The sequence below is a fragment of the Phacochoerus africanus genome, chromosome 9 (genome assembly GCF_016906955.1).
Source record: "Phacochoerus africanus isolate WHEZ1 chromosome 9, ROS_Pafr_v1, whole genome shotgun sequence".
Classification (NCBI taxonomy): domain Eukaryota; kingdom Metazoa; phylum Chordata; class Mammalia; order Artiodactyla; family Suidae; genus Phacochoerus; species Phacochoerus africanus.
This window is the reverse complement of record NC_062552.1, coordinates 114401324-114414883: the sequence shown is the minus strand read 5'-3', so window position 1 is coordinate 114414883 and position 13560 is coordinate 114401324. Positions and strand designations below refer to the sequence as shown.

Below are 13560 nucleotides of genomic sequence, written 5' to 3'. Positions count from 1 at the left end.
AAACACGCACCTGAAGCCCCCAGAGCGCGCAGCCGCCTGAGCCCCCGCCCCTTTGCAGCCGCTCGCGCCTGCGCGCAGTTCAAACCCTCCGGGCCGCGGCGCGGGTCTCGTGGCCCTGCCCCTTCCCCTTCCGGGCCGCCCACCGCCGGGTCCTAAAGCCCGCTGGATCCCGAGAGGTTGCAGGGGGCTTCCCCAGGAAGGGGCGGAGAGACCTGTCCTCCCCTAGGTCTCCTCTTACTTCCCGGCCATGTCTCCTAAAAGGGGGAGACAGAGAAAGAAGTGTTTCCCCCAGTTCTTCGTTGGTTAATTAGCAAAACTCATCCCCTCTGCAGGAATTCTCGTAGCCTCAGGTTGCCGGAGCTCGAGGCAGAGAGGTTTATTTTAAAGGCAGCGAGAGGCTCTCAAGGTTCAAGGAAGAGAATGGCTGAGACCGGCGTCCAGGGAGGAGCGGGCTCTCCTGGGGCGCAGACTGTAAAACCTGCTGTAAAATAAAAGGTTAAATGAGTTCCCTCAGGCTCAACCTCGAATGCCTGTTTTTTCGCTGACACAGGCGTGTCTGCTTCTGTGTGTGTGTGTGTGTTGTGTGTGTGTGGGGGGGGTTAATCTGATTAAACCGATTTACCAGGAGAGGGGACTGAACTAACTCCTTTGCAAAATGGAACCCTCGCCAAATTCCTTGCCTTTGATAAGGATATTAGCTGTGGCATTTGAGCTCAGTGGTGTTTTTTATTAATTATTCTCGGAGTTTTCTTCAAACCAGGCGCCTCTCCTAGAGGACTGAATTGAATAACTTTGGTTCGTTTGCTGAATGTCTGCTTTGTGCCAGGCACTATGCTCCAGCGCCAGGGTCATCCAGAAGAACAGAACAGACAAACTAGCTACCCCGAAGGGCTCGACCCTAATGACTTGCTGATCTACACGTGAATCTTGGACTTGACTTGTTTGGATTGGCTCCTTTTACCTTCCTTTTGTGTCTCCTATAATGTTTAGCATAGCGTCATTGAGAACAATTATAGAAAATAATTTACTGCAAGGTATGGAGGCAGAAGATGAAAATAATCATGCAGGATACACTGAAACACTACCTAGCTGAGCTGGGTCCCCAGTAGCGCGCCAAGAGTTAAGGGGACAAGAGGGGCGGAGCCAAGGCTAGAAGCCGGCCTGGAGCCTCTCCGCCATAGGCTGTTCCAAGGAAACGTTATTAAACAAAACCTCTGGCCAATAGAACTGCGGGATCAACGCCGGTGGCTCACAAGATGTCCAATAGGAGAAGAGGTTGGAGGTGCCCTGAAAAGTTCTGCTTCCTGAACTGCAGTGGGCTTGGCGAGCGATCTCCGATAAGGAGGCCTCTGGCCTCGGAGGTCGTGGATTCACCTCTCTGGACTTGAGTGTGGCAGTCGCGATGTTTTTATCCCAGCCTGGGGCCCAGCCACGGATGTGGGAAGCCAGCCCTTCGGAACACAAGAAATGGGTGGAAGTAGGTGTCCAGAGGGCTGAGTCTCAGACTAACTGGACCTGGGCTTCTCACTTCCATCACCCCGCCTGGCCCTATCTCGGCCGGGTTGCACAGATAATGACTGTGTCTTGGTTAATGGCTGAGCCTAGGGCTGCAAGCCTTCTGGATCCCGGTCCAGTGTTCTGGCTACTTCCAAGTTCCTTGTTTTCCTTGCGACATCGTCTATTTGTGATAAACCTGTAATCTGCATCTCTCCTCCCGCCTTTCAAAGCCAGTCGCTTGGCCTCACCTTCCTTAATCCAGGACTTACTTCGGGTTAGAATTTATGCCAGGGGTTTAAAGGAATTAATCTAGCGATTAAGTCGTTTGCACTTTTTGGCGGGTAAATTTTAGCGCATCCTTAAGATTTCTTGAGAATTAAAATTAGGTAATGAAATTCCATTTCTGAGCCCTACTCCTCGGCTGAGTTTTAGATTTGGGAGGTCTAATTTAATATATAAGCAATAAAAATAATAGAAGAAATAGTTTCTGCCTTATTAACTAAAGATATTTAATGTTCTTTAGGTATTTAAAGCATGCGATGAAGATAACAAAGGCTACCTAAGCAGAGAGGACTTTAAAGTTGCTATTGTAATGCTGTTTGGTTACAAGCCCTCCAAGGTAGAGCTTTCTTTTGTATTTGGGGCTGGGGCAGACAATGCAGTAGTGGGTGGGTTCTAAATAATGTGCCCAGGGCCAGCTTGGGATGTTTATAAAGCAAACTGCTGCCTTCTGAACAATTTCAGAGATGTATCCAGTGCTATATTTTTCTTTCTTCTTAGGAACCCAACTCAGGGATGAATTAGAATCCATTAAGACTAAGTCACCACCAAGCTGCTAATTATAATAAGTATGAGATGCTTCTGGTGGTTTCAAGAGGGAAGCATAGGAGGGGGATGCTGGTAACAGGAGAAATTCTCAGAGGACGTGACATGCAGGGTTTTTGTTTTTTGTTTTCTTAAGTTAAAAAAAATGCTCCGTTTAAATTATAAAAACAATGCATTTAATAGTCAAAAAATTAGAACAGTCCAGAAAAGTATAAAAGCCACTCCCTCCCTACCAAAGAGTCCCACTCCACTGGAGTTACCATAATTGACAGTTTCTTGCGTATCATTCTGAAGTGTCCCATGCATGACAAGCATGCCTAGCATTCTATTGAGAGCATAAGTGGGTGCAGAGTGTGCCGATTTTATTTTAGCTTTTTTTAACTTAACCACAGAAGAGCATAAAAGCACTCCCCACCACATTTTACAAAATAATTGCTTAGAATTCTCTTTAGCTAGTTTCCTTATTTCGTTCATTTTGACTGTCCATTATTTTTCATTTCTACAAATACTGTTGCAAGAAGCATTCTTTTATAACTATATCTCTGCTTGGGGTTGTCTATCTGTGGAATAAATTCCTAGAAGTACAAGTGCTGGGTGCATTTCAAACTTTGTTGGGCATTGCTCTCCAGGAAAGGTTGCACTGATTAAGGAGAGTTGAGCTGAACTTTGGTGAATTTCCCATATAGTACATTTAGTAGGACAGGTTCCCCCCGCCCCCCCATCCTTGTGCTGCTCTTCTTGTCTCTTACATCCATTCTAGTAATGGATCCCTCTTATGAAGCCACTGAACTGGAATTAATGAGAGGCAAGATCTTGTCCAGGTTTAAGAAATTCAACTGCAGGCATCAAACAGAGGGAGCACTCCAGGAGGTATCTGGAATACTCCCTTCTGCCCTCGTTGGACCAAACGGGTTGGCAACCACTTTGGCCCAGCTGTTCTTCACAGGTTGGCTCTGTCATCTGGCAAGTCCCTCGAAGCCAGGGACCATACGACGTCCCACTTCTCCATTCTTCATTATGTTTGCATCACAACCTCATTGTTAATATGTTCTATAAACAGAAATATGTCCCATGAACAACAGCCCAGTAGGTTCAGAGTAGTTCAACTGCTAGGGGATGCTCAGTTACTGAGAGGTGGATTGTGGAGCTCAGAGAAGCAGTCAGGAGTGGCTCTCAGATATTGCAGCTCTCCTGTTCACCTGCAGTCATTTCAGCTGGAGTCCAAAGCAGGTCAGCTAAATTGACTCAGCCTTTGAAGCATTGGCTTTTTTTTTTTTTTAGCCATACCCAGGGCATGTGGAAGTTCCTGGGCCAGGGATTGAACCTGCACCACAGCAGTGACCCAGGCCGCTGCAGTGACAATGTCAGATCTTTAACCTTCTGTGCCACAGGAGAACTCCTGAAGCATTGAATTTAACCTGGGTTTGGCTCATTCTGCCTTTATCACCCTTGCATCTATTTACTTGGATTTTTTTTTTTTTTGTCTTGTCTTTTTGTCCCTTTAGGGCTGCACCCACAGCTTGTGGAGGTTCCCAGGCTAGGGGTCCAATCTGAGCTGTAGCCCCTGGCCTACTCAGAGCCACAGCAATGCTGGATCCGAGCCGCGTCTGCAACCTACACCACAGCAACCTACACCTATGTTAGAGCCACAGCATTGCTGGATCCTTAACCCACTGAGCGAGGCCAGGAATCAAACCCGCAACCTCATGGTTCTTAGTCAGATTCTTTAACCACTAAGCCACGATGGGAACCCATATTTACTTGGCTTTAATTTTAGAACCTAAGTGAGGAATTTAATGACAAGTGCAGTGATATGGTAATATACATATATACATGCCTTCCAGTTTAACAGATCTTTACTTTTATATGAAGTTGAGGTTTGGGGTTTTACTGCTTTTTTTTTTTTCCCCTTCTCTTTCTATGGCTGTACCTGCGGCACATGGAAGTTCCCAGACTAAGGATTGAATTGGAGCTGCAGCTGCAGACTTTTGCCACAGCCACAGCAATGCCAGATCCAAGCTGCGTTGCATCTGTGACCTACACCACAGCTTGTGGCAACACCAGATCCTTAACCCACTGAGCAAGGCCAGGGATTGAACCCACATCCTCACAGACACTATGTTGGGTTCTTAACCCACTGAACGATAGCGGGAACTCCTGGGGTTTTACTCTTAAATGTTGCTTGTGAGCAAATGAAATATTTACTGAATGCTTGAGTGCAGGTCATGAAGCAATAAGACACTAATGTAATAAATCACTTCTACATTCGTGTAAATGCTTATAGAATGAAATTTATTAAGTGTTCCCATTTAATAAAGGGAGCACTTGCTATTTGCTAGAGATATAAAGATGAATAAAACATAGACTGGAGTTCTCGCTGTGGCACCGTGGGTTAGGAATCCAACTGCAGTGGCTTAGGTTGCTGCAGAGGTGCGCGTTCAATCTCCAGCCCAGCACGTGGGTTAAAAGGATCCAGCTGCTGCCGCACCTGTGGCATGGGTTTGATCCCTGGCCGGGGAACTTGCACATGCTGCAGGCACGGCCAAGAAAAAAAGTAAACAGAAAAATAAAAAGTCGTTTATAAAACGAAACAAAACACAGACCCTACTTTGAAGCAGTTCACAGTTTAATGTAGAAAGACTTATAAACTAAGATAAATCTTAAGAGAGGAGATTAAGGACAGAGTGAAGGAGACGAGGAGGGTCTGCTTCTAGTGGTCCTGGGAGCCTGGGCATCATTTAGTCCAGTGGAGCTAGATGTCTCTTCCCTGAAGTGCCTGGGAGCACTTGGTGGTGATGGGAGAAGTTATGCCTTGGTAATTGATTGGGTGCACAGGCTGTATCGGAGTGATGTGACCACAGAGCTGAAGGGGTCGTGATACCAGCAAGTAAGAGAATTGAGGAGGAGTCGGTCTGGGGGGAAAGGCCCTGAGAGCCGATGGGACGTGTTGAGTTTGAGGAAGCCACGAGCCCTCTAGTGCACTCACTGTCTAGGTTCTGCGCGGGGTGAGCAGGTCACCGTGGTGAAGATATGCTCTCAGGTGGTGCTGCCCCCCCCCCCCCCACAGGCAGGGATCTGAAACTGGGTGGAGAGGTGAGGGCTGGAGATAGATTTGGGGTTCCTCACAGGTGAAACCCCAAAGAAGGGTACGAAGCGTGTGAGGGGCCGCATCCTGAGGGGAGGCAGGGGCTCCAGGATGGAGATGCACTGGGAACTGCTTATCTGGACAGGGCAGAGGAGCCAGAAACGTGCCTGGCATGGAATCCAAGGTGGAGAAACTCTCAGATGTTGCCAAGGTTCTAATTCCATGATGTTTCTCAGGCCCTTGTAACAACGTGGGGAAATGCTTATGTTTTAGATGTAGGCATTCCCGTTGTGACTCAGCTGGTTAAGAACCCAATGTTGTCTCTGGAGGATGCAGGTTAGATCCCTGGCCTCGCTCAGTGGGTTAAGGCTCCTGCATTGCTGCAGGTTGCCTCGTAGGTTGCCAGGTGCGGTTGCAGCCGGTGTTGCCATGGTTGTGGCATAGACCTGCAGCTGCAGCTCTGATTCGACCCCCAGCCTAGGAACTTCCATATGCCACGGGTTTGGCTGTAAAAAGAAAATAAAAAATGTAGTGACGGCACGTCCCCAAATTTAATATATAGCGTGTTCTCAAAGAAGTATAAAAAATGCATAGGAAAAAAAAAAAAAAAACCTATACTAGGCTTCAGTGTTGACAATGGTTTCCATTGGCTGGCTGGCTTTTAAAATGATTTTCTTCATAATTTTAAATTATTTTTCATGTTTCTTACATTATGTTACTATTACAGTTAGGAAGAAATTTACATAAAGCCATAGATAGCCCTCACTGCAATAATTGCCGGTATTTGTCTAAAACAGAAAAGTTATCTCTTAGGTTGTGCTATATATGTGACAGTCAAGTTGATTTTATATGATTCAACTGTTTTGGTCATTGGAGTAAAGTTTTGGGGATCTTTAGAGTCTATAATAGATTAGTGCCTTATATCTTATTGATAGAAGACTAAAGCGACTATTAGATCTGTGCCGTGACATTATTTGTCTGCTGGACTCAACAGAGTTGGTTTCTCATAAAATGCATTCCTTCCCCAAACCCCAGGAACTAAGAACGTGCACTGTGGAAACATGCATTTGATGGACTTCTATAATCCTATTCTTTTTTCTTTTCTAGATAGAAGCTGATTCTGTGATGTCATCAGTAGAGCCAAACACTTCCGGTAATGTGCAGGTTAATTTTTAGTACCTTTATATAGACGTTAATAAAACTAAAACTAAAACTAAGACTGAATAGACCGTAAAGCCTTGTGTTTAAGCAGATCTTTTGTTTTGTTTCGCATTACCCCAAAGAAAGAGGTTTGGTTCTTTTAATTTTGCTTAGTTAACATATTCATAAGTATGTGTTTATGGCAGGAAAAATTTAAACCATTGAAAAGCGTAAAGACACAATGTTGCTTGTAATTGCAACATCCCAGGGATTTGTCTGGGTTTTCTGACTTGAGCAGCTAAGTGTACAGAAGTGGCACTTACTGAAATGGGAGAACTGGGGGAGAAGATTTTGGGTTTGGGGAGACCAAGAGTTCGATTGTTTTGACCACACCCATGGCATGCAGATGTTCATGCCCCAGATGGAAACCTTGCCACAGCTCTCACCAGAGCCACAGCAGTGACAAGGCTGGATCCTTAACCCACTGAGCCACAAGGGGGCTCCCAAGAGTTCAGTTTTGAATATGTTATGTTTTAAGTTTGAGAGTTTGGTTCATGACGTCAAGGCAGTTGGGCTTATGACTGTGGAATTCGGAGGGATGCTCTGGGCTGCAGAAATAGGTTTGGGAGTCAGCAGCTTGTGGATAGTTTTGGAGCTGTGGGAATGGATGAGACAACATGAGCAAGAGCGTGGACTGAAAGATGTCAGGTAGAGGATGACCAGATGGCCGAGGGGACTCAGGAGGGGCCCCAGGGCAGGAGGAGAGTCAAGAGTGTTTGATCAAAAGCCAAGAGAAATGGATATTTCAAGGAAGAGGGGCGGTCAACACCATCAAATGCTGTTGAAAGTTCAAGTAGCAGGGGAACTGGAGAGGATCCCTGTGGCACTGGCATCCTGAGAGTGTTGGGTGATTTTAACAAGAGCAGCGTCAGCACGTGATGAGGGCAGAGGCCAGGCTGCAGTGGTTTGAAGATAAACGGAAAGTGAGAAAGTGACAATGTGAGTAAGTCAGTCTTTCAGTAGGTCCAGAGTGGCTGTGGATCAAGAGTCCTTTTGTTTGCTTTTTTCTTTTTTCTTTTTCTTTTGGACCACGAAGATGATGTTTCCAAGCTTAGCAGAGTGACCTCGCGAGGCGGGAAAAGGGAGATGAGAAAGAGAGATGAATACCTATTGTTTGAGGAGACGGGGTCCAGAGATTGGCTTCTCAAAAATTACTGTTTGGGGGGGAAATAATGTAACGCTTATGAAAAATCACAAAAGTACAGAGAATAGCCATGGACCACTGGTAGCCAGATGCCCTTACTGTTCATCTTGTGCTGCATTCGCCTTCTCATCCGAACTTCTTGCCTCTTCCTCCTCCTCACGCTGAGCTGTCCAGAGCCAGAGCTCCAGGAGAAGTTTATATCAATACTTGCTTTACCTTCTCTACCGTTTATATTCCATGTTGTCACTTGACCTAATTATGTCCTTACTAACATCTCTCCTCATTTAAAACCGGACCTAGTCCTCGCTGTCATGTCTCTTTAGCCTCCTTTCATCCAGGACATTTCTGTGTACTTTTTTTTTTTTTGCCTTTTTACAGCATTGATATTTTTGAGGAAATAGCCCACCCCTCACTGTTTAGTTTTTTTGGGTTTCGTTTTTTGTTTTTTGTTTTCTTTTTAGGGCCACACCCTCAGCACGTGCAAGTTCCCAGGCTAGGGGTCGAATCGGAGCTTTAGCCATGCCAGACCTGAGCCACCTCTGCGACCTACACCTCAGCTTGTGGCATCACCAGATCCTTAACCCGTTGAGCTAGGCTGGGGATCGAACCCACAACCTCATGGGCGCTATGTCGGGTTCTTAGCCTGCTTAGCCACAGTGGGAACTCCTGTTTTGTTTTCTCAGAGCAGCCCTCCTCTTGTGTTTGCTTGACATTTCTCTGGGATCAGGGAGAGGTTAAGCATTTTCCGCCAGGATCCTGTTTGGATGCTCTGACCCTCTCAGGGCGCCACATCTGGAGGCCACAGTGTCTGTCTGTCTCTCATAGATATTAATTTTCATCCCCGACCAAGATGCTGTCCAGCTTCTCTGCTGTCTTCTTTCTCTTTATGTTTTCTTCCCTTGCAACTGGCCAACAGTCTACAGAATAGAGACAAGTGGAAAACGTGGCGAATATTCTTCTTCTCATCACAGTTTCCCCCTAGATTTGGTATCCATTCCTGATTCTTATCTGGTCATAAGTGGTGCCATAGTGGTCGCAGAGTAATGATTGTGTAATCCCAGTGCATCTACTGGTTAGCTCTGGGCATTTTTACTATAAGCAGGAAACTTCCCTGCTTTGTCTTTTTTTTTTTTCAGTAACTTCCTTTCTTCTTGATTGATCAATCTCTTTTTTATCAATGTGGATGCATGAATTTGTATGTTTTTAATGATTTACAATTCATTACTTGATTACTTAATTTCTTTTTTTGGCCGCTCCCACAGCCTATGGACGTTCTCGGGCCAGGGATCGAATCCAAGCCAAAGCTGCTACCCGAGGCATTGCAGCTGGATCCTTGACCTGCTGTGCCACAGCAGAAACGCCTTAATTATTTTCGAGCTCACCTTGTCACAGATTTGGCCATAGAAGGGCTCCACTTCCAACAAAACTTCCCCACACTCAATATCGTATGCTTTTCCCCGCTTGTGTCCCATTCCTATGGCTGCTCCCCCAGGTGGGTCACTTGATGTCCAGTAAAGAATACATCTGGCGGAAGGTTTTCCCACTTTCATTATGTTCTAAAGGCTCCTCTTGAGGGTGGGGGCTCCCATATAGAGTAAGAACTGGTTGGTGGCAAAAGGTTCTTCCAGGTATGTCACTGTCAGTTCCTCCCCCGTATCTTCCTTTTTTGCTATTAAGAGAGGGTGGCCCTGTGGCGGGAGATGTTTTGCAAATTTCATGAGCAGCACCTCTCCTTCCTGAGCCCTCTGCTTCTTGCATTCAGACCTCCCGCAGAAACAGTTCGCACATTTTTGCAGTCATGGAACTTCCTTTTGATATTAGTTCTGCCGTATATTAAAGCTTTAGGTTTGGGACAGGCGTTCCTCTGCCTGCACCAGCTTCACCTGGCCTCTTTCACACCTGAGTTCTCTTAGGTGGAATGACGCCTGCCTTATTCTGGGACATTTTCTCCAATTCTTAAAGGCCTAGGATTGCTTCGAAACTGGAACTTTTTTATTTGGCTGCTGAATGCAGTCTTGCCCGTGAGGGCTTTCTGATGTGGGTGATGTGCTCCCGGACCTGGTGGCCGCACGTGCTGTCCCTCGCGTTTACTCTCGGGGCTCTTACAGCTCCTCGCGCATCCCCTTCTCCCTCACATCGTTAGGATGCTTCCCGCCACAGCACCTTTTCCTGACAATTAATTTTTCAGTACATTTCAAAAGGTTACAGAGTAAATTAGTCATCTGAGAAATGCAGGGGGAGATTGGACTGGAGGAACGAGATCAAAAGTGTTCGGCACCTTTGCTCCAAAATCACTGCAGAAGCGCCCTCCTCAGGCTACTGGCTTCCAGGCTTCTCCCGTCCTCTTCTGGTCCCGACACCAACGGCAAATGAGCCTTCTCGGAGCATTGCTTTCTTTGTGATGAAAGGAGTCGTCTTGGAGCCAGGGTACTCACTTTCCAACTAGCTTCAGTTCATGTCCCCCTAAAAGGGGAGACGCAAGACCACAGACTTCCTGGGGAGAGATTAAAATCATCATCCTGGCAGGAAATCACTGCTGAACCCTGAATGCTGCTAACATGGATTGTTTTTTCATTAGAACTGTTATTACGGAACCAATTTCAGGCCATCAACTCCTTCTTTTCTTCCTTATAATGATGTCATTCACATTTACGTGTTATTTTTCTTTTTCTTTTTTTTCTCTTTTTGTTTTTTTGCTGTTTAGGGCCGCACCTGTGGCACTTGGAAGTTCCAGGCCAGAGGTCCAATCCGAGCTACAGCTACTGGCCACAGCCACAGCCCCAGCCACACCAGATCCGAAGTGCGTCTGCTACCTACCACAGCTCACAGTAACGCCGGATCCTTAACCCACTGAGTGAGGCCAGGGATCGAACCTGTGTCCTGTGGATGCTAGTCAGATTTGTTTCCACTGAGCCATGACAGCAACTCTTCCTGAAGCTTAAAGAGGTTAAGTGATCTGCTCAGGCTGGCACAGCCAGCTAGGACATAGTCTAATCTCCAAGCTTACCCTCTCAACCATTTGATAAACCCTTCCCTTGGTTTTAGTGGTGCCGTGGGTGATATTAGTCATGGTGACAGCATTGAGGCCCGTTGTCATTGTCCTTGGAACGTAATGGGTGAGGTGCAGTCAGGAGTGGCTCAGTACACAAAAGGCAGATCACAGGGTTCCATGCAGTCGCTAGAGGTCAATGTCAGATTTGGTTCTGAGCTACCGAGTGTCCGGAGCAGATAGAGAAGCACAACCAAGTACAAGGATTGGCAGCCCCACCAGAGAAATGCTTTTTCTAGATAGACAGACATGGTTTTGCCCTGATCTGGGCTATTGCTCCTGATGGCTCATGGAGGAGACTGATGAGTGGACACTGATGTTCCATACCAACTGTTCCATAGATACGGTAGTGAGTTCTGTAAGGCTGTGTCTCGACCTTTCCTCAGCACAGCCCAGTGGTTTCATGCCAAACAGGTCTGGGCAGTTCTCTGCAGGGCAGACCATGCGTGATCTCGCCATGACTTGCCTTCACTGTGGGATGAACTGTAAAGCATTTTAGATGAATAACAACTGCAGAGATTTATGGGACGTTGCCTAATGTGCCAAATGCCATGAAGCACTGCGGGCCTGCTGCCCCACTGACCGCTCACACAGCTGTCTTACGTGTTCTTATCCCAGATCCATGGAAGCTACGCCTAAGGCAAAACCAGAACAAAGTACCTCAGATCTCTGTTTCCCCTGGATGATTAGATCATGCCCCCCCCAGCCCCCCTTTCTTTCTGTTTCCCTGTATTATAACCCTTTTAAGACAAAGAAGGTATTTTACTTTCATGCTAAAAAAATAATAATAATAATAATTTAAAAAAGCCTTTCCAGGAGCTTACTTTTAACCTTCAACTTTAAACAGTGGGGAGGAGTTCCTGTCATGGCGCAGCAGAAACGAATCTGACTAGGAACCATGAGGTGGCGGGTTCAGTCCCTGGCCTTGCTCTGTGGGTTAAGGATCTGGCGTTGCCATGAGCTGTGGTGTAGGTCGCAGACACGGCTCAGATCCTGAGTTGCTATGGCTGTGGTGCAGGCTGGCAGCAACAGCTCTGATTGACCCCTAGCCTGGGAACCTCCATATGCAGTGGGTGTGGCCCTAAAAAGACAAAAATAAATAAATAAATAAATAAACAGTGGGGATATTAAATTGATTAATCATAACGGCAATTATGGACTATTTGACTCAGTCATGCTATCCAGGGTCAGTTTAATTGAAAGATAATTTGTTGATAATGAGGTTAATGGTCAGTTCGCTTATATGCTTTTATTTATTGCTATCTTGTCTGAGTTGTTTTGAGCCAGATAGTTGACTATTAAAAGTATTCTTTTCCTAAATTTAAATATAAATGTCCATTTTCTGGCCTTTTAAGTTCTTTTGTGAAGACATTTTTTGGTGTTTGTTTTGGGTATGTTTTGGCCTCCTATCTAAAGAACTGAGGCCACCATATAGCAGGTGTAACAAGGTTTCGTTTGACCTCAGGTTTCGCTTGACCTCTTAGTTCTTTTCTGTCATGAAGAAATGCGTACATGTGACACTTACCTTGAAATCATTGGACCGTTTTGTGGTCTCACCTACAGATATTCGCCCCTAAATTAATTTATATAATTCTCCATTTTCAGATGCTGAGTAAGTTTCACTGTGGGGTAGAAAAGAATTCGGAGAACAGACACTGACATAAAGTCATTTTTTAAAAAGTATCATGTGGAGTTCCCGTCGTGGCGCAGTGGTTAACGAATCCGACTAGGAACCATGAGGTTGCGGGTTCGGTCCCTGCCCTTGCTCTGTGGGTTACCGATCCGGCGTTGCCGTGAGCTGTGGTGTAGGTTGCAGATGCGGCTCGGATCCCGTGTTGCTGTGGCTCTGGCGTAGGCCGGTGGCTACAGCTCCGATTCGACCCCTAGCCTGGGAACCTCCATATGCCGCGGGAGCGGCCCAAGAAATAGCAACAACAACAACAACAAAAAAGACAAAAGACAAAAAAAAAAAAAAAAAAAAAGAAGTGTCATGTGTGATAGGGAAGACGAAGTATTGTCACTTCTGTTCTGGCCAGATGTCACGTGACACTGAACAAGAAGACCTCTAAGAAATTGAAACAGAGGGACACTCCCTGCCTGCCTGAGATGTGAGCAGAGCTGGATGTAGAAGGGTGGGATCTGAAAAGGTGAACAGGGAGTTCCCACTGTGGCTCAGTGGGTTAGGAACCCAACAGAGTCTCCATGAGAAAGCAGGTTTGATCCCTGGCCTCGCTCAGTGGGTTAAGGACCTGGTGTTGCCATGGCTGTGGCGTAGGCCTGCAGCTGTCGCTCCCATTTGACCTCTAGTCTGGGAACTTCCATATGCCGCAGGGGCAGCCACAAAAAGAAAAAAAAAAAAAGTTTGAAAATGTGAAGAAGCAAAGCAGAGAACCCAGTGAATGAGCGAAGGCAGATGCCAGCTGCAAACTCGCCTTTCAGCTCCCAGGGCCCTCTGGTCTCTGCTGGTGCCAATGTGGGTGCAGAGCTTGGTGTGAATTTAGACTTACCTGCACAGTCTGCGCCCACACAAACATTGCTTGTCACATCCTGGAGGCTTTACCTGGAGGTGTTTGTTAATGGTTGGGAGAAGGGCCTTGATCACTCTGTCCAGGTCAGCACTTTCTCCTCTGGGGGGCGCTCTTCCCACGTTCCTGCCGCAGGCCCTCTTCCCCCAAGTGTCCAAGTGTCTTCTCTCAGATCCCTGCCCCTCATTTTATAGGACCCCCCCCTGCCCTGTTCCCCGAGCACCCCTCAGATTTG

At 46.5% G+C, this 13560-nt stretch overlaps 2 protein-coding genes across 10 annotated transcripts in view; one reads left to right on the top strand and one right to left on the bottom strand.

The window, feature by feature from the left end:
- TDP1 (tyrosyl-DNA phosphodiesterase 1) overlaps positions 1 to 88 on the bottom strand; it is an 85404-nt gene extending 85316 nt beyond the window's left edge. For 2 of the 3 annotated variants that reach the window (XR_007136949.1, XM_047795430.1), the window contains exon 1: positions 11 to 88. The gene's annotated coding sequence lies outside the window, so the exon portion shown is untranslated. The remainder of the gene's footprint in view (positions 1 to 10) is intronic. The other variant, XM_047795433.1, reaches the window with a different exon arrangement.
- Positions 89 to 1288: 1200 nt separating this feature from the next.
- Positions 1289 to 13560, top strand: part of EFCAB11 (EF-hand calcium binding domain 11) — a 192909-nt gene continuing 180637 nt past the window's right edge. For 6 of the 7 annotated variants that reach the window (XM_047794929.1, XM_047794931.1, XM_047794927.1 and 3 more), the window contains exons 1-3: positions 1289 to 1477; positions 2021 to 2116; positions 6515 to 6560. In XM_047794929.1, coding sequence (XP_047650885.1) covers positions 1403 to 1477; positions 2021 to 2116; positions 6515 to 6560 — 217 coding nt within the window. In that variant the 5' untranslated portion in view covers positions 1289 to 1402. The remainder of the gene's footprint in view (positions 1478 to 2020; positions 2117 to 6514; positions 6561 to 13560) is intronic. The other variant, XM_047794932.1, reaches the window with a different exon arrangement.